At 43.9% G+C, this 18,741-nt stretch overlaps 1 protein-coding gene across 1 annotated transcript in view; it reads right to left on the bottom strand.

The window, feature by feature from the left end:
- Positions 1-18,741, bottom strand: part of GRM4 (glutamate metabotropic receptor 4) — a 212,208-nt gene that overhangs the window by 16,549 nt on the left and 176,918 nt on the right. Inside the window, exon 9 of the mRNA XM_029573595.1 lies at positions 2,692-2,938. Coding sequence (XP_029429455.1) covers positions 2,692-2,938 — 247 coding nt within the window. The remainder of the gene's footprint in view (positions 1-2,691; positions 2,939-18,741) is intronic.

Here is an 18,741-nt window from a genome sequence, read left to right as displayed (position 1 = left end):
GCTGCAGAGCAGGACTGAGGTGCGTTAGCAGAGCTGTATCTGTGTGTATGGAGTCTCAGCGCTGGAATTGCAGGGAGTGCTGCAGAGCAGGACTGAGGTGAGTTGGCAAAGCTGTGTTGGGGCTCCATATTGGAACAGTAGGAGGAGTGCCAGGTTACCACTAAGCTGTATTGGTAGAGCTGGAATAGTAGTGGGTGCCCCAGGGCAGGAGTTGGGTAAATTGACACAGCTGTATGTGGGTCTCCAAACTGGAATAAAAGGAGGTGCTGTAGGGCATGACTGAGGTGATGTTAGTACTGGAATTGCACAGGCTGCCACAGGGAAGGGTTGAGAGACACCGCCAGCACTGTGTATGTGTGTTGGAGGGGAGATTCAGTACTGGAATAGCAGGGAGTGCTGTAGTGAAGGATTGAGGTACATTAGCAGAGCTGTGTGTTGGGGGTTGAAGTGCTGGAATAAAGGGGATGCGACAATGCAGAATTGAGGTGCATTGACAGATCTGAGTGCAGTGGGCTCAGTACAGGAATAGGAGGTGCCACAGGGCATTACTAAGGTGCATTAGTAGAGCTGTGGGGAGGTCTGAGTGCCGTGGTCTCAGCACTGCAATACAGGATGTGGCCCAGAGAAGTATTAAGCTACACTGGGTGGATGCGTGTTGGGGGAAGGAAAGTTCAATCCTGGAATAATAGTAGGGCATGCTGCCCAGCATAACTAAGATGTGGGGGTCTCAGGACTGGAACAGCAAGAGACACTGCAGGGCAGCAGTAAGTGTATTCAGCACACTGGATGGAACCTAGGATTCAGTAGAAAGAGAATAATTGTAAGACTGTGAGCCCTCTGAGGACAGGGAAATATCTACAGCACCTGAACGCAATCCGCTTTGAAGTGGCAGACCACTCACAAAAGGCTGAATATAAATAAATAAGAACAATACTGCCTCCAGGCATTTCCCCTTCCCCCATCTCTCTACATGGTTGGCGCTGCCCTCCCTGATGGCCACTGCTCTGCCATAGCAGTGAACTAATGGCCAGGGCTGGGCTTTCAGCTGGCTCCCTTCCAGGGACTCCTTACTCTCAGGGCTATCAGCTCTTTTCACTGATGCTGGGCATCAAACAGGGGCCAAGGGGGGGGCTGAAAGAAACAGCCAGAGAACAGCGAAGGGAGAGATGCAACCGCATATCGGGTTGTATTGTAATTTCGCTGGCTGTACATCGCTTTGAAGGAGCTACACCCGGAAAAAAAATTAAGTGGTCTATAAATTCTTAATTAGAATTCAAAATTAATTTAAAAACAGAGAGGGCGAGAATATGAGGCGATTAAGAAGTGGCAAAGAAAGACTGCATAGGCAAACGGCTGAAAACAATGGGAAAACCGCATGAGCAAGTGCGAGAGAGCCAGAGGAACTCTTCCCGAGGCGGACGGGGGAGGGAGGAGAGAGAGACGGCTGCGGAGAGCGGCTCCGCCTGCTGCGCTCGGAATGGCTCACAGCGCGGGCATCGTTCAGCAAGGGGTTAACGTGCTCGGCAGATCAAATGAAGTCACTGCCTGCCAGTCTCAGACCCTGCCAGACCAGTCCAAGGGAGGCGAGCTAATCTCCCACGTTAGCGTCTTCATAGGTATTTCTCTTTAATGGCAATGGGCAGGGCGTCTCGGTGGTCGTGATTAGGGTTTACAGAAAAAAAAACAAAACCAAAAGCCTGGAGATCACTGAGCTGCCATTGCTACCAGCAGCATGAGGAAGCCTCCTGTCGGCTCTGAGCCTTGCAAAATAAAAATCTCCACCCCAAATCCTAAGCCTTAGTCAGGAAATGCCTATCAGTAGAGCCTCCTCCAGGGCAATTAATGCCTGATAACCCTGTTCTCAGGCACTTCAGCCCAAGCTCTACACAAGCTGCCTTCCCGACAAACAGCAGACTCTATAAAGCCTATAAGACAGCTGGCTTTGGCCAAGGAAAGGCAGCATTCAAGAGATTTAAATGACAGTGACATTGGTCCAGCAGAGGAGAGGGAGAGACGACCTCCGAGGAAAGAGCCTCATCTTGCAGAGAAGGAGCCCTCCTCAGATGAGGGAAAGGCCTTACCATGTTGGAGAGAGGCTCAGATGAGGGAAAAGCTTTTAGTATGTGAGAGAGGGAGAGACAACTGCTGAGAAGGGAAGAGCTTTACCATGTAAAAGAAAAGGAGAAAATGCCTCCGAGGAGGGAAGAGTTTCCCCATCTGAGAGAAGGAGACAGCCTCAGAAGAAAAAGCTTTATCATGTGAGAGGGAGAGAATGCCTCAGAGGAGGGGAGAGCCTTCCCTTTTGAGAAGGAGACAGCCTCAGAGGAGGGGAGAGCTTTACCATGTGAGTGGGAGAGCCTTAGAGGAGGGGAGAGCCTCATCTTTCTGAGAGAAGGAGACAGCCTCAGAGGAAGAGAATGCCTGAAAAGAGGGAAGTGCCTCACCTTTCTGAGCAATGGAGACTGCCTCAGAGGAGGGGAGAGCTTTACCATGTGAGAGAGGGAGAGAATTCCTGAGAAGAGGGGAGAGCCTCACCTTTCTGAGAGAAAGAGACTGCCTCAGAGCAGGGAAGAGCCTCACCTTTCTGAGAGGAGACTGCCTCAGAGGAAGGAAGAACTTTACCATGTGAGAGAGGGAGAGACAGCCTCAGAGGAGGGGAGAGTTTTACCATGTGGGAGAGAAGAGCCTTACCTTGTGTCTCTAGATTTTCACAGAGTTCAGATTTTGCTTCTCCGTTGGGTCGGAAGCTGCCCTTCTGTGAGAACTTGTTAGACATGGTGGCGGCAGTCACCACTGCCTTGAGGCTGCGTTTCCGTTTGGGCACATTCTGCTCCGGATGGAAGATGATGATGTAGACCTTAGGCATGTAGAGCATGCCTAGGGAGACAGAGGCGCTCAGGCTCACCGAAATTGTCAATGTTGTGGTCTGAATATACATCTAACAAAGAAAAAACACAAGAGAAGAAAAAAAAAACTTCACCTAAGGTAACCTGCTAGGGGGACCTTTCCTGATAGGCGATTGATGAATTGATGTATAGATACATATAGGAACAGATGACTTGGCAGATGTATTTTCTAGGATATTGTAAATAGGTTAGGTTACAATGATGGATAGATACGTAACATATATGGTGAATGGATTATAGATTGATGCCTGGATAGTTGGATGGGTTTTACATCCATTGTGGTAGATACCACAATTTGTTATTATTATTATTATGTTTTTATCTTTTGAGTCTAGACCACCTTTCCAATTTTAACTTGAGGCAGTTTACAACGTTTTTCCAGGTGCAATACATCCATGCCCCAAAGAGCTTACAATCTAAGTAGGTACCTGAGGCAACACCAGATGGGGAAAGCAGTTTTCCAAGCCGTTTCTGTTTTATCCCTGGGCTCTTTAAACATTTCCCACCCTTAAATCAGGTAAAATTACAAGCACTGTTCTAAAAGGTGCATCATTTTGTAGGTTTTCTGCAGGTGGAATTAGCTTGGGGCAGGCAATATGTGTACCTCTGAAGGGTAAGGATTCTTGGATGGATTGTAGATGGCATTGCTGGATGTATGGAAGGGTTGACGGGTTTAAGAGCAAATGGGGGGGGGGGGGGGGGGGGGGGGGGGGGGAGAGAGATAAACATGGCTTTTAGTGTAAAGAAATATTGGGAATGGCTAAATGAGATACAGACAGATGGATACCAGGACCCAAGATGGAAGGAACTTGAATGAATAGAAGGATGGAGTGATGGAATATGAATATAGAGATTAATGATGTATTATATTTGGAAGAAATCATGCAGAGGTTAGGGAAAATAGATGGGCCAGGTAAGTTATGATAAATGGATGAGCAGGTTTCTAATGAATGGTATAGGGATAGATGGGCAGCAGGGTTAATACAGAGAGAAAGCTGCATATTAACAGGTGGATGATTTAAAGATACATGGAGAGAAAGAGGGAAGAGTTATGGATAAATAATAGAAAGACAGCTAGGAAAACACAGTTATTATGCTGTATAACTGCTTGGACAAATGGTTAGTAAACTGTGTTATGCATAAGCACATGAGTTAAACTTTGAAAGTGCCAATAAGCGGCCAAGATATCCAACTATTTGTAGCTGACTAAATTTAGGTTAATTTTTAGCCCCAAGCTAGATTGTGACTGACAATTAACCTCAGGTTAATTTAACTGGCTATAATATAACCGGCCAGCTTGCCTTTAGAAACAAGACGTTGAGTCCTCTCAACCCCAAGCATGTTCTCCAATCAAACACTCCTCTTCTGCCTCCCCCCGCCAAGTCACCAGCATCCTTCTCTGTGAGCCTCTGACATGAAGCCCTGACATTTTAATTCTCAGCCCCCAAAGCCAGCTCCTTTAATCAGTCCTCCTCCCGCCACCCCCCCCCCCCCCCAGTCCAATGACTTCCCTCTCTTTCATCCACAATTGTAGTGAATCAGGGTTTGGGGCAGCAGAGGTGTGTATGGGAGGAAGGGCTTCAGGTTGGGGGCTGAAAGGGAGTGATGTTGGCAGCACGAGGTGGGGGTACAGTTTAATTATCGGATCAGAGGTTCGGGTAGAAATTTGGGGCTTCTTTGATTGGTGGGCTATGGCTACACAACTAGCAGTATCATTTAAGCCTGCTATTCATGAACTCAAGATTACAAACTATACTTACCAGTTAACGTCAAAATTCAGCATCCGCTGGCTAACTTTTCTTCCCCGACCAGACCCCACCCCTGAGGCTGACAATTTTTGAGTGGCTAAGTTTAACAGGGATGCATTTTCAAGGCCTATGATCTAACTCTCTAGTTGGATGGCTAGACAGCTTTGTAAATCATCTCCATAGATCTTAAGTTGTGTGTGCCATGAGAGATGGAACAAATGTGTATGTGGCTATATGAACGGCTAAAGTAAGTGCCAATCATATTTTCAACCCTTGTATATTTGCAGCTGTCAGACAGAAATTTGTCACTTTCCTTTCTGAGAGGGGGCATTCGTAGTTGTGGGTTTAAATTAATTCATTTAAGAAGGATTTTTTTCCCATTCTATGCCTACTGAAAAAAAAACCCTTTATTGACAAAGGCCCAAATCTAATGAGTGGTACATTAGAAGAGAACATTTGATTGGTTTTATCTTTTGCAGACAATAAGCAGAGCTTCCAGTTTGGCTCCTATTTTTGATCCAGTTCTATTTGTACCGCACTGCATGCTGGAACTCGTAGTTCTGATTTCTCTTCTGATTTCAGCAGACCCACGAGTCTAGGCAGAAAGTTATACATCACCTTCAACAAACAAAAATTATTGCATTCTCCATTTAAAGATGTGACTCGGAGGCTTTGTGTATCTCAGAAAAATGCAATGAACCCTTTTTTCATTGCTTTTTAGGCAAAACCCACTCGGAATCATGAAATATATTGTGAGCTTCATTACAATACGTAGGAAGCTCATTATCCCTCTCCATATATAAAGAGGTGCTCTCCTGACATCATCAGCATCTGGAATTGGGCAGAAGCATGCTCCAGCTAAGGGCAAGAAGCCAAAATTGCCCACACTTCAACCACCACACCGCCATGTTTATATATGGTCAAACGACTTACATTGCCCACACTTCATACGAAACAGAGGGGAAAGGAAAAACAGGCATTTTTCATTCCTAATGGACCCCCACCCCGACTCATAATTAGAAATAACTCAGAGACAAAGCTAAAAAGAGTGTTAAGGAAAGTTCACAATATGCAGAAGTCCAAACAATGAAAATAAAATGTCTCATCCCATTTGCACACGTTGCTTAGTCAAGGAGGAACAATCCCTTCATTTTCTATTGCGCTAGTCTCCACTGCACTCCTCCTAAGATTGCATGCTCTGCTCTTGAGAAATGACAAAATAGAGCAAACTAGCACAGGCAAAGGCAGGGGAGTGGAGTGGAAAAGAGGAAAGGGCCACTTGGCTGCCTCATGCAAGTCAGGCTTCCAAATCCTTCACCAGTTCATGATCTGAACAACTTAGGAGAGGCATACTAGAAACTAGATAAGTGCAATACACATGTTATCTCACAGCCCTAAAGAAGAACCTGTATCCAAGCAATTTTTTGTTTAACTGTATTTTTCTGTAAAAAATATCTATTTTGTATGTTTTATGTTGTAAAATTTTGTATACAGAATAAAAAATAAATACTCATTATTCAAAAATATAATATAGATGAACTTTTGCCCAATTCAAATTTAAATTCTGAGAATAATTCATTTGCATACAAATTAGTGAAATAGGTAATCAGAAATGTAATGAGTACCAATAATTTCTGTAATCACCTACATAAACCAAATAATTTGTATATATTTATACCTCAAAACTGAACAGTATAGTTTGCTATAAAGTCTTCTTTTAAACACCCTCCTCTCCCTATGCACACAATTAGCAGGCATCGAAACCCCAGTGAGGCCATATTTTGAATTTATTGCCTTTAGTGAGGGGATAATTTCCTGCCATGTCATATCGCAAGCTTGGCTTTTAATTTGAATGTAGTAGAGGTTTTTTTGTGTTGTACTTTTCTATATCATGCCTTCAGAAGTGCTGTGTAAGGGAGAAGACAGGTGTGTGAATTGTAAGTTGATGTAGAGGGGTGTGATCCATAACCATAATCACTAGTCTGGGTGATAGATTTTATGTGGTGATCCTGTGTAGTGCTATAAGGAGTCCGTGTGAGAGTCTTCTGCTTGCTAATGTAGTTGTGATGTGTGCTAATAATGTTTGCATTTTCTAATCACTCTACAACCTTTAGGATCTATTGTGCTATAGAAGTGTCCTCTGTGGTACAGAAGATAAGAAATACTGCTGCATGAAGAAATATGTGGGTGGAAGTGGGAGTGTGTGAGACGAAACAGAATATGTATGATAGAGAGAGGGTGTAAAGTTGTGAATGAAAGGAAACTGAGGTTCAGACAGGGTTACGAAAGACAGTGTAGATATGTAGGCAAATGTAAAGCATAGGGTTGGCCCAAGAGGCAGGTGTCATCACTTCGTGCAGGTAAAACAGCACTGAGCCTTTAAAAGAGACTTTTCATAGGAAAATTTACCAGTGCTTAAAAACTGTTACATTTTTATCTTCTACAGTAAATGTATTTATTCAGATGTTTTATATACCATCCTTCCATGTGAGAATCACTAGATCACAACGGTTTACAGGCTAAACATTCATAATTAAACTGTGTTACAAAGGTAGATGTACAAGAATGAAAACCGGACAACAGTCAAATTATAGGATGAATTCATTGGCGGTCATACAGAATGAATCAGAACTTGGGTATATGGGATTGAGAGGGAAGGGTCTTGTTCAGGTCATGTTTTGGTTAACTGGGTCATGGTGAACTTGTAGTTTTCAGATTTCCTATTTTTCCTGAAATATAAAAAAACAGTGCAAAAAGTATTAAACTTGTTCCCATGGGAAGTAATGGGAGCTGCGTGGGGTTGCTCCAGCCCAGACAGATGGCAGTCTCAAGCAAGAGTAAATATATTTGGGTGGGAAAGCATGAATCAGTGTTAACAGAGAAGTCTGGGGAAGGCATTAATGGAGCCTTGATGGCAGCTCTTTCTCCTACACATTCCAAACTTTTGAGGTCATGGCAAAATCTTTTTTAAAAAAACATATTTCCCATCTGCTTTTATGACAATTGCTTTTCAGGTTTGTTTGTTTTTTGCTTTTGTTTTTGCTTTTTACAGTTGTTCTCCAGAAGCCAAAAAGAATTTGCATAAATGAATCCCGACTGGCTTCTATATTCTCTGTTTCTCTCCCACTCACGCCCGCTCACCTACAATAATTTATCTTACATAAAGGAAGATATTCAGCAGTATTACTACTCTAATAGCATCATGTGACCATGAATGCTTCTGGCCTCATCACTATATCACAAACAAAAAAAAAAAAAACACATTCAAATTCTGGTTGCATCTTAGACTTGCCTGATTTGTTTGTAAAATCAGTAAAAAGATTATATACAAAAAAAATGCACATTCAAAAATCCACCACCTTGATTTCTACCCTACTACTGAACTTCCAGGTATCTCTGGATGTTGTGCATGCTTAGAGAGCAAGACCTCTCATTGCTTTAGGTATTTCAAAACTTTTAACAAATACAGGTTTTTTGGGGGTTTTTTTTTACCAGCTTTGAAAATATTATAGAGTTACAATTTTTTAATTTCTTTTTGTGCTGAAGATCTGTTTCAGGATACATAATGACAGTAAAAGCCTATCTTCTGAGTCTGTGACCTACAGGCATCAAGAAGGTCTTACTTTATCCCTGCTTGGAAGTCAGGAAAAGTAAGTAGCCTCAATGCTAAGAAACCATTTGGCACGTGAATTCAAGCTGTAAGAAAGAAATAACAAAGAAAAGCATGACCTGCTGAACTCCAGAAGCTGGCTGGAACTTCATTCACTATCCCAGACTACTAAAATCAGAGGCATTTGTCCTTAAAAGTCATAGAGACAGTGCAGACTCAGAGGGTATAATTGTACTTTAACTTTGTATTTACATCTGTAGCCCACAAATGGCAGAGCCAGAAAAAGCTATTCAGCAGGAGTAAGAAAAGAAACAAGGAATATGATGGCAGAGAGAGAGGCTGCCAGACCTATTCAGTCTGTCTGTTTTTGCTCTTGTTGCAATAAATCAGACTGAATGTGAATCACAGACTCTGCTCTCCCTTCTCCGCCATCAAGGATCCTTCTGTTCTTGTCCAACCGTTTTCACCTCCTCTACTTGCACTGAGAAGTTGTTCCATTTGTCCACCCCCTTTTCTGTGAAGAAATATTTCCTTATCTGTCTCCTAATTCTGCCACATTCAGCCTCATACCAAGGCCTTTTGTTCTAGAACTTCCTTTCCGCTGAAAAAATGTAGGAATCTTTATTTTCCTGATTCATAAAATACAGCCCAAGGAACACAAGCCACAGAAAGCACCCCCGTCTGAAAATTTCATATCGGCCAAAAGATCAAATCCTACCCTAATGTTTAGAATTGGTAAAATTACTTTTAAGTTTCCAAAACATTAAAATTCATTGCATTAAAGTGAAATGAGATCTTGGTGCAGATTTGGGCTTGTGTAAATATCATGTCCTAGGGACTACTTTTTCTGGTGCATGTATATATATTGCAGTCAGTTTTCAAAAGCTTAGATGTTATGGGGTAGATTTTAAAAGGAGCGTGCGTGGCATACATGTGCGTGCATTACCCGGCGCGCACACATGTATGCCCGATTTTTATAACTTGCGTGCACAAGTTATAAAATCAGGGGTTGTCGCGCGCAAGGGGGCGCACAATTGTGCACCTTGCGTGCGCCAAGCCGCACTGCCTTCCCCCATTCCCTCTCCCTTAACCTAACCTTCCCACCCTTTCCCCCCAGCCCTACTCTAACCCCCCCCCCAAAATGTTCATCTTACTTTTTGCACCTGCCGGCACGCGATCCTTCCACACAGCGGCAATGGCCCCGCCCCCGGACCGCCCCTTTAGTAAAGCCCTGGGACTTACACGCGTCCCGGGACTTTATGCTCATTGCCGGGCCTTTTGGAAATCTGGCCCTATATGCATAAGTAGATTTGCAGATTCTTAAAACTACAGTGTTATTTTTCAAAGGGTTTAGGTGCCTAATTTTGGGAGTTCAGCATCATTATGCCGCTAAATGTAGCGACAGTTATTGTTCCTTGTGAACCGGGGTGATATGTATATTATACAGGAACCTCCGGTATATAAATCATTTAAATAAATTATGCCTCCGGAGGCATAGTTAGGGAGGGATAAAAGCTTAGGCACTGAACACTGATTTTCAGCACCAGGAGAATAACTTAAAAACAATAATATTTATAACCTACTCGCACAAGTATGTATGCTTATTCGTGAGTTCATGCAATGCATTGAAAATACATATTTTTCCTATTTATTTTTAAAATATACATGCGTATATTTTATGTGAGGTGATGAATGGAAGACCAGAATACCTCTATTCCCTCCACAAATATTCAAAGAACATTGATAATTTTTTTTAATCTTAATAAATGACCTCATATAGGCAATTTTGAACGAAATTTGCCTATATGAGGTCATTTATTAAGATTAAAAAAATTATCAATGTCCTTTGAATATTTGTGGAGGGAATAGAGGTATTCTGGTCTTCCATTCGTCACTGCTTTTAGTTGACTGAATCATCGCAACAAAAAAGTCAGAGAAGTTTTGCTATCTATATTTTATGTGCAATAGAAAGTAACACTTGCTGGTGGAAAACGCGATTTCCTACCACGTAGACAGATGGACCCAGGACCAGTGGGTTTATGCTCCCTTGCCAGCAGATGGAGACAGAGCAAGCTGACGTCATAGTATATATAGTCCTGCAGTGACCCCAGCCTGTCAGTATTCTCTGTCTCCAGCAGTTGGGGACGTGCATATCCCTATGGGGACTGCTTCGAGTTTTAGAAGGAGAAATTTGAAATCTAAATTAAGGAATAGAAAGCCCTGCTCTCCTCCGATGATACTTAAAGTTCCCTCCCCTAGCTGAGAATTCCTGAGGTGATTTCCGTGGTCCCTCAGAGGTCTGCCTTGGTCCGGTAGCTGATTTTGCCAGCATGGGTTTAGCAGTGCTGAGCATTTTCTGGAAATTGACCCCTGTGTGCAAAAGTTCAGAATGCAATTAATCTATCCAAATAAAAACAAGGCATTATTGGTTCAATGAAATAAAGTGCACTCAACCTAGTGCACAGCTTACCGAGCAATTGGATGTGCGTTTTGGACACGCGAGGCTAAAACCCAATGCAATAAGGGATTAGCATGTCCAAAACACACGGAGCTAATAGTGCTCATCGTATGTAAATGCCACATAGATGAGGCTATTAGCTATTACCCCCTCCCCCTGATGCAAAAAAGCGCCGCTCAGCTAGCGCACCCTTTGTAACGTGGCAAATTTAACGCCAGCCCCAGAGCTGGCATTTTAATCAATGCGCAAGTACAGGGCTGAACTAAAACCCAAAACATGCCTGCTTTCTGGGGTTCCGTTTAAATGAAGCCTTTCTTGTTTTGCGGATTCGGCGTGTTGCAGTGATAAACGGTCAAGAATGTGTCCATTTTACTATTTTTCCTTAAATCATGAAACGGTTTACTTAAATTTTCCTCTGGCCATTCCCTCGTGTAAGTATGTAAGGTGTCCTCTCTCAAGTGAGGTTGGATCAGCCAGCTTATGAAGTTCCGAAGCGGCAGGATAAAATGGACGCCCGTATTGCGCGCCCGTTTTTCCTAACCCGCGCTCAGCAGCGTCTCCTGGGCGCCCGATGCTTTGGAGAGCGCTAGGGATGCACCATTTCCCCATGCGCCTCCTTTTTAGCGCAGCGGCTCATTTTAGTATTGCATTGGCCCCTGTGTGGGCTGTTTTACAGGCGGGTTATAAATCCTTGAGTGCAACTCACATTTTCAAAACGTACGCCCTATGTGTGGCATGCCGATAAAGGTGGCAACTTTTAAACAGGCGCAGGTGCATGCGTTCGTCGGCCCGCGCCCAGACACGCGGCCGTTGTATAACATATGCACATATATGTGCACATGTTATAAAACAGCCTGACCGCACACATATGTGTGTGCAATTTTTTAATTTTTTTTTTTTTTTATAATTTAACTTTTTTATTTGGACAATCGAAAACATATATGCCAGTAAGTTTCATACAGCTACATCCCCGCAGAGACAGTCAAGTTATCCAAACATTTTTATACTCCCATCCCGCCCCCCTACCCTATACACAGCAAGTATCTTATCTACTATAGTTGTAGCAATGAAACAGGAATGTGTGTGCAGTTTTAAGTGGATGCGAGCCTTTGCACACACATGCTCCTTCTACCACGTGGTAGTGGTGTGATTTTAAAAGACACGCGCACTGATGCCATTACCAGTTTTACCAGTTCATTCCCAGTTCACCCAGGTAAGGAACAGGACTTCCAACCCCCCCCCCAGTTTAATAGCCTCCCTTCCCCCCCTATTAGTCCCAGTGTGTTGCTGCTTCTGGGGACTGAAGTGCAATCCTTCAGGGCACACCCCAGAGTGTTTTAATCCTCACACTGTAGCTAAGGGATTGCCCTGGCCTTTGCTGGAATTTCACGGGTATACAATTGATACACACTAGCGTTAAGGTTGCATGTGCTGTGAAATAGCCCCTGAGGCTTCACAGGCATGAGGAACAATCACCAAGCACTTGTAGCCCCTTATATGGGGCCTGATGGTCTATGGGCGTCTTCTACTAATTGGTTGATTACCTTTTGAATTGGACCTGGGGTGCTCTTCAACCTGCTAGGATAACTCTCCTCCCTAGCGCTGTATCTTCTGTTTGTGCTGTGCAGCGGAATAACCAGTATTAAACCCTCTTAGATGGTAACTTTCAAAGCGGCGCACTTTGGCGCGTGTGCATCAGTGTGTGCCCAGATACGTGGCCACTTTATAATTTGTGTGCATGTTATAAAATAGCCTGAACGCAGGCACATGTTCACCCAGTTTTAAGTGGGTGCAGCACTATACACAACAATCCCGCTTCTATCGCATACATAAGGGAATTTTAAAAGGGGTGCATGTCCACGCCAGTGCCGGTTTCAGCAGCTTGTCCACCAGTTTGCCCAGTTAACAGCTAGGTACTCTAAACCTCCTTGGTTTGATAGTCTGCACTGCCCCCAGTAACCCAGACTTTTAATAACCCCTGAGAAATGGCTCTTTCTTTTTCTTTTTAAACTTACACCTCCTCCAAAGTAGAAGTAACATACGCGGCAGGGGTATAAGTCTTTACGTGCACATCTCTTGGCCGCGCCCAGAAACACCGTGGCCCGCTCAGACCATGCCCCGCACCTTTTTGAAAACTTTTGAGATGTGCGTGCAGCGGAAGGGATGTGCGCATCTGGATGTCCTTTTAAAAACTCGGGCGCAAGCAAGCCTGAGTTGTGCACGTATCTCCTGATTTTGGTGCACACTGGACTTTTAAAATTCACCGCTTGGTGAGGACCAGCTTATCTTGCTTTATTCACAAATTTTACATGCAGACCCTAGGACAGAAGACAAGAGCAGTAAATGTTGACTCTTCAATACCTATCACATTTGCAACACTTTGCAGACTGTGCTTAACTTTCCAACACTTAACCTCCGGGCATTTTAACTCTTTTGCTGTCCACTCTTCAATTGTTCACCTGTTGCCTGTTGTTGCAGTGAAAGTCCCACAGTGCTGACACTTTCAGGATACAGTATTGAGACCTCTGAGACGAAGGACCCAAACTTTGTTGCTTGTCATTAACCTCCCTGGAGCACAACAGGGAGCTGTTGTGACTCCCCAAGTCTTCCACCCCACAAGTGCTCTCCTAGGGTTAGACTGTCACCTCCTGAAACATGCTCAGTGCATTGCCTTCTGCACAAGGTGACTGGAATAAACCAGCATGACCAGTGACAGGGGGCTTACATCCTCCTCCCCCTGGACAAGACAGTCTAACTGAATTCTTTTTGCCCTTCAGCTTTGCCGTGGCACACTCTGCGCAGGCAAACTAGAACAGATAGCTTCAGCTCCTTAAATATGCAGAAGGGTTGGAGGAATCTGCTAAGTTCTAACAGCACACTTCACACAGACAACGGGAAGAGCTTTCAACTTAATTCCCCTTAACACATACAATGTGGGAAATGTCACCTGTTTCTCTGCTGTTGCAGACTGGAATTAACTGTTAATATACATTACATAAGACATAATACACTTGACAGCCATGAAGTAGATATTAGAATGGCTTGCGGCTTCCTTTAGGGAAGGAATGCCAATTAGGTGAGAGATGAATACCCATTTACCCTGGTGAGTTGCCAGGTAGGTATGAAAATACACCCATCCTAACAGACAGCTTTACTTAGAACTGACATCTTTCCTCCTGCATAACCAGGACAAGCAAACAAAATGAAGTAATGCATGGCTGACTCCTAACACATACTCACTACTTGGAATGAGACATTTTTACCATGCGTTTCGTTTTTTTCCTGTGAGAATTTGATCCTTCCTTGTGCTGCAGAGGAAACATGGTTTTAATTACATGTAAGTACATAAGAACGTAAGAAGTGCCAGGCTGCGCAGACTAATGGTCCGTCGAGCCCGGTATCCTGTCTCAGACTGGCCAGACCGAGTCCACTGGAAGTAGCTGGCAGATTCCAATCTGAAAGACATACAAATATTGAGGGCTTGATTTTCCAAGGGATTTACATGCATAAAATTTTTATTTTTTATTTTATTTATTTATTGTTTTTTAGGTGTGTAAATGGATTTTGAAAATTAACCAGGGAGAGTCTACGTGCACCAAAGCGTGCATGAAACCCATGCGCGGCAGCAAGAGACATTCTGGGGGAAGGAGGGGGCAGAGTTGGGCCAGGGAAAGGATTTCCATGCATGTATGCTCGGAAGCAGGTGCAGCTTTGTGCTCACGTGTCCACGTGCGTAGTCAGATAACCCATGAATTTTCAAAGCAGATTTATGCACATAAATCCACTTTGAACAAACATCTGGGCTAAAACCTGCAGGTAGGCAGACTCTTTAAAAATTGATATTTAAAAAAAAAAAAAAGATTTCTCTTGCAATTCTTATAACTCATCCTGAATTTTACTAAGCAGGATTAAACCTGAAGTTAACACGTTAGTAGGCATATCCAAGATCAGTCCACAGTGAATCCTTGAAATGCTGGGCAGCATCTCTGTCACTCAGAGGGCAAGCAACAATTCCAGGTTCATCCCTGAGGAGTCTCTAGACCAGGGCTACTCAAATCTGTCCTGGGGACCCCACAGCCAGTCAGGTTTTCAAGATATCTGCAATTCATGAGCTAAATTTGCATATACTGGGTCTCCGATATCTGCTTATTTCTCATGCATATTCACTGCAGATACCCTGAAAACCTGACTGGCTGTGGTGTCTCCTCTATGCATAGCCTGAGCCATGCCTGCAGAGCAAAAACAGGCTTTTTATATAATTTACAGGCTCATGCCCAACTGGGGAGGCAGGATTCATCCCAAAACAGGAACAAGTGAAGAAATAGCAATGGCTGCTTATATGGCAGTCCGGACAGAGGTAGAATCTATTTACTCATAATGCTTAGGATCTGGTTTCTCAACCACTGAGCCTTCAAGCATCTGGGTCACAATGGTAAATCTTTCAGTGCCATCTGGAGATATATAGATCACACGATACATTCACATTTGTCTTTCGGATAATAGAAGGACTAGGGGGCACTCCATGAAGTTAGCAAGTAGCACATTTAAAACTAATCAGGGAAAATTCTTTTTCACTCAATGCACAATTAAGCTCTGGAATTTGTTGCTAGAGGATGTGGTTAGTGTAGCTGGTTTTAAAAAAGGTTTGCATAAGTTCTTGGAGGAGAAGTCAATTAACTGCTATTAATCAAGATGACTTAGGGAATAGCCACTGCTATTAATTGCATCAGTAACATGGGATCTACTTAGTGTTTGGGTGCTTGCCAGGTTCTTGTGGCCTGGTTTGGCCTCTTTTGGAAACAGGATGCTGGGCTTGATGGATCCTTGGTCTGACCCAATATGGCAATTTCTTATAGAAACATAGAAACATAGAAATGACGGCAGAAGAAGACCAAATGGCCCATCCAGTCTGCCCAGCAAGCTTCCCTCATTTCTTCTCTCATACTTATCTGTTTCTCTTAGCTCTTGGTTCTAATTCCCTTCCACCCCCGCCATTAATGTAGAGAGTGGTGATGGAGCTGCATCCAAGTGAAATGTTCCAATATAACCATGCTCTCTTAATATCAAATACAATTTCCTGCAATAAATTGTTTTTGGAAGCAAGATGGGCAAACTTAGGATTTTGCTGGACTCTCTCCCACCACCTTTTGATGATCTCAGTCACCTGAGTCATTTCTACAAGCTCCATAGACCAGGTGGGTGCATAAGTGTATTTATAGTCCTATTGCTTCCTCATCTTTCTTTCAGCTTTGCAGAGGCAAACAGGGGTATAGAAGTACAGGGCCTTCATGGTTCCAGCTATTCTTTAACATTCCAGGCATCTCCCTACTGATCAGAGTGTATACCTCTACAGCCTTCCTGTCATTTTCTGCATTTGTGAATGAAAGATGATACCTTGCCACTACCTCTGTTTTGGCCTTCTAACATCTTCAGACCAGCCTTCCAAGCCACTGTCCATGGTGCTGTCTGGGATATAGGAGAATGGTCCACCCTTGCTTTCATGGAATATTGCTGGGGCCATCTTTGTACTGGACATCCTTGCACATGTGATCAGGTAGCCTTCTGTGGCCTAAAACGCAACAAACAGCACCTACAGAGGGTGGTTTCTCTTTAGGAATGGGCTCTACACATGTCAGCTCCTGCAAGGGAGGGCTGATTCTTTTCAGTGTAACCCCCCTGAGAATTTAAGGTAGCAATAATGTTCACACGGCTCTGCTCTTCAGGACCGAGACTTCTGAACGCGAGCTTCTCTTTTTCAGTTCGCATCTCCACTACTACTGGAGTTTCCACCTGGCTCATCAAGATTGATGAACTAGTTGCTCGTGGCTGCTGTATTTCGAGGGGCTCCTCATCTTCTGTTTCTCTGCTCAGCACTTGTTCTAATGCTTGCCCACATCCCTGTTGCGACCTCTATGAAGGCACCAATCCTGCACACTCTCCTGGACCAGCTCTTGCTGCCAGGGGCTGAACTCCACTGAAAGCACAAAGAGAGATGGTCCTTCTACCACAGCTACCTCAGAAGTCTCTGGCTTCTTTCGACCCCTCAAGCTGGCTGGAAAATTACTTATGGGGCAAAAGTGAGGTGCATGGCGGACCTGGCAGGAAATGCGTAATGCCGCAGACTGACTTGAGTGCTTTCCAAAATTTGTACTGGAGCCAAACCTGCACACCACCGCGCTTCAAGCTTAGCAGGAACTCGCTTTGACCGTAGAATGTTCCATTATGCTGCATGCACCAGTCGCTACTCTTGTCTCAAATTTTTGTTGTCTCCGATCATACTTCTGTAAGAACTGCTCACATCATGCACCAGACTCCTTCAAATTGTTGACTCTGTTGTTCTGCTACCACAACCAACACTCATGGCACAGAGTATGTTGCAGTTTTAGCTCTCACGCAGTGACTAGGCAATCTGTGTGATTTAGATTGAAGAGACGCAGTCTGATCCCTTGTTCTGTAAAAGGCACAGACTCTATAAGCCATTCGTCACTGCCCCATTTGCGTGTTTTATGATAGAGCCATGGTGGTGGGAACTGTGGCCATCTTGGATCTCATGCACCATATTGCAGTGGTAATACTAAGTGTAAAAAAAACTGCTAAAAAGTTCATCAAAGGCACCTATTGCCCCTCATTGGAGCCATTTTTGTAGCCCCATTACCAGGGTAAATTGCCTGCTAGTCTATGCTTTTTTTTCTATTGATTGATTACATTTTGAATTGGATCTGGGGTGTTCTTCTACCTGCTAGGATAACTCTTCTCTCTCTCCCTGTTATCTTCTGTTTGCACACTGCAGCTGAATAACCAGAACTGTACTCCCTCAATCAGGTCCAGATTGTCTTGCTTTATTCATACATTTTACATACAAAATGCCAGTGTTCCCCTACCCATCCCTAGCGGATCCCCTTGTGAGTCTGGTTTGCAGGATATCCACGATGATTTTACCTGAGACAGATTTGCATATACTGCTTCCACTGTATGCAGATCTGTCTCATGCAAAATCAATGTGGATATCCTGGAAACCAGACGGGCTAGGGGCTCCTCTAGGTCCAGGTTGGGGACCTAGAGGAGCCCCTGTAAGATAGCAGACAGAGTAGAAAATGTTGACTTTTCAATACATCTCACTTTTGAAATTGTCTCTGCAGATGGTGTAAGCTCCCAGCACTTGACCTCTAAAAACTTAACTCCTTTGCACAGCCTTGAGATAACCACCCCACACTGTTGTGCTGACAGGCCCCCAATACTCACTCTTTTAGGATATTGTATTGAGACTTCCAGGATGGAGGACACAACCGAGCTGGCTTAAGCCTGTCCTATTGGGAACTGGATCCTCTGAGCAGGCATCATGGCAGAGAACTGCTGTCAACACCCGCGTATTTCATGCCACAAGTGCTCTTTTAGGGTTAGACTGTCACATACTGAAACCTGGCTAGACCATTACCCCTTTTGCACAGGGTGACAGGAACAAACCAGTATGACCAATAAAACAGGTTTACACATTCTGAAAAATAAATTCTATAAACATATTTATTTAAACCCTTTCAGTCCCTGATGTAGACACTCATTTTGGAATCACCTCCACCTCGTCGCCCTCAAACTCACAACCCCATAACCACTGTTTGCCTTTCACACACACACACATGCCCAGACAGATACTGTCCTCTTCTTATACATACAGCTACACACGGGGCCTGCCTTTCACACGTGCATGCACACATAGTCTGTCTGTCTTTCTTACGTGCACTGTGTCCCTCTTTCATGCACAATGCAGGCACTGTCCCTCTAACACACACACACACACAGATATGCACATATTTTGTCTCCCTCACATATACATATACACATAGGGGTCAGTACCCTTTCCTCCGCTTTTACCATCTCTTTCTGTCTCTGCACCCAGGCTTGCTCTCCCACTCCACCTCTGTCCATCTCTCTCTCTCACACAAACCCTCCCTTGCTTCCCGGGGTGATTGCACATTCTTCTGCTCACGCTGGAGAGCGTTGTAATGTTAGTCACATCTCCCA

Source organism: Rhinatrema bivittatum, chromosome 12 (genome assembly GCF_901001135.1).
Source record: "Rhinatrema bivittatum chromosome 12, aRhiBiv1.1, whole genome shotgun sequence".
Lineage (NCBI taxonomy): Eukaryota > Metazoa > Chordata > Amphibia > Gymnophiona > Rhinatrematidae > Rhinatrema > Rhinatrema bivittatum.
The sequence above is the reverse complement of the archived record's forward strand: the minus strand, read 5'-3'. Positions and strand labels throughout refer to the sequence as shown.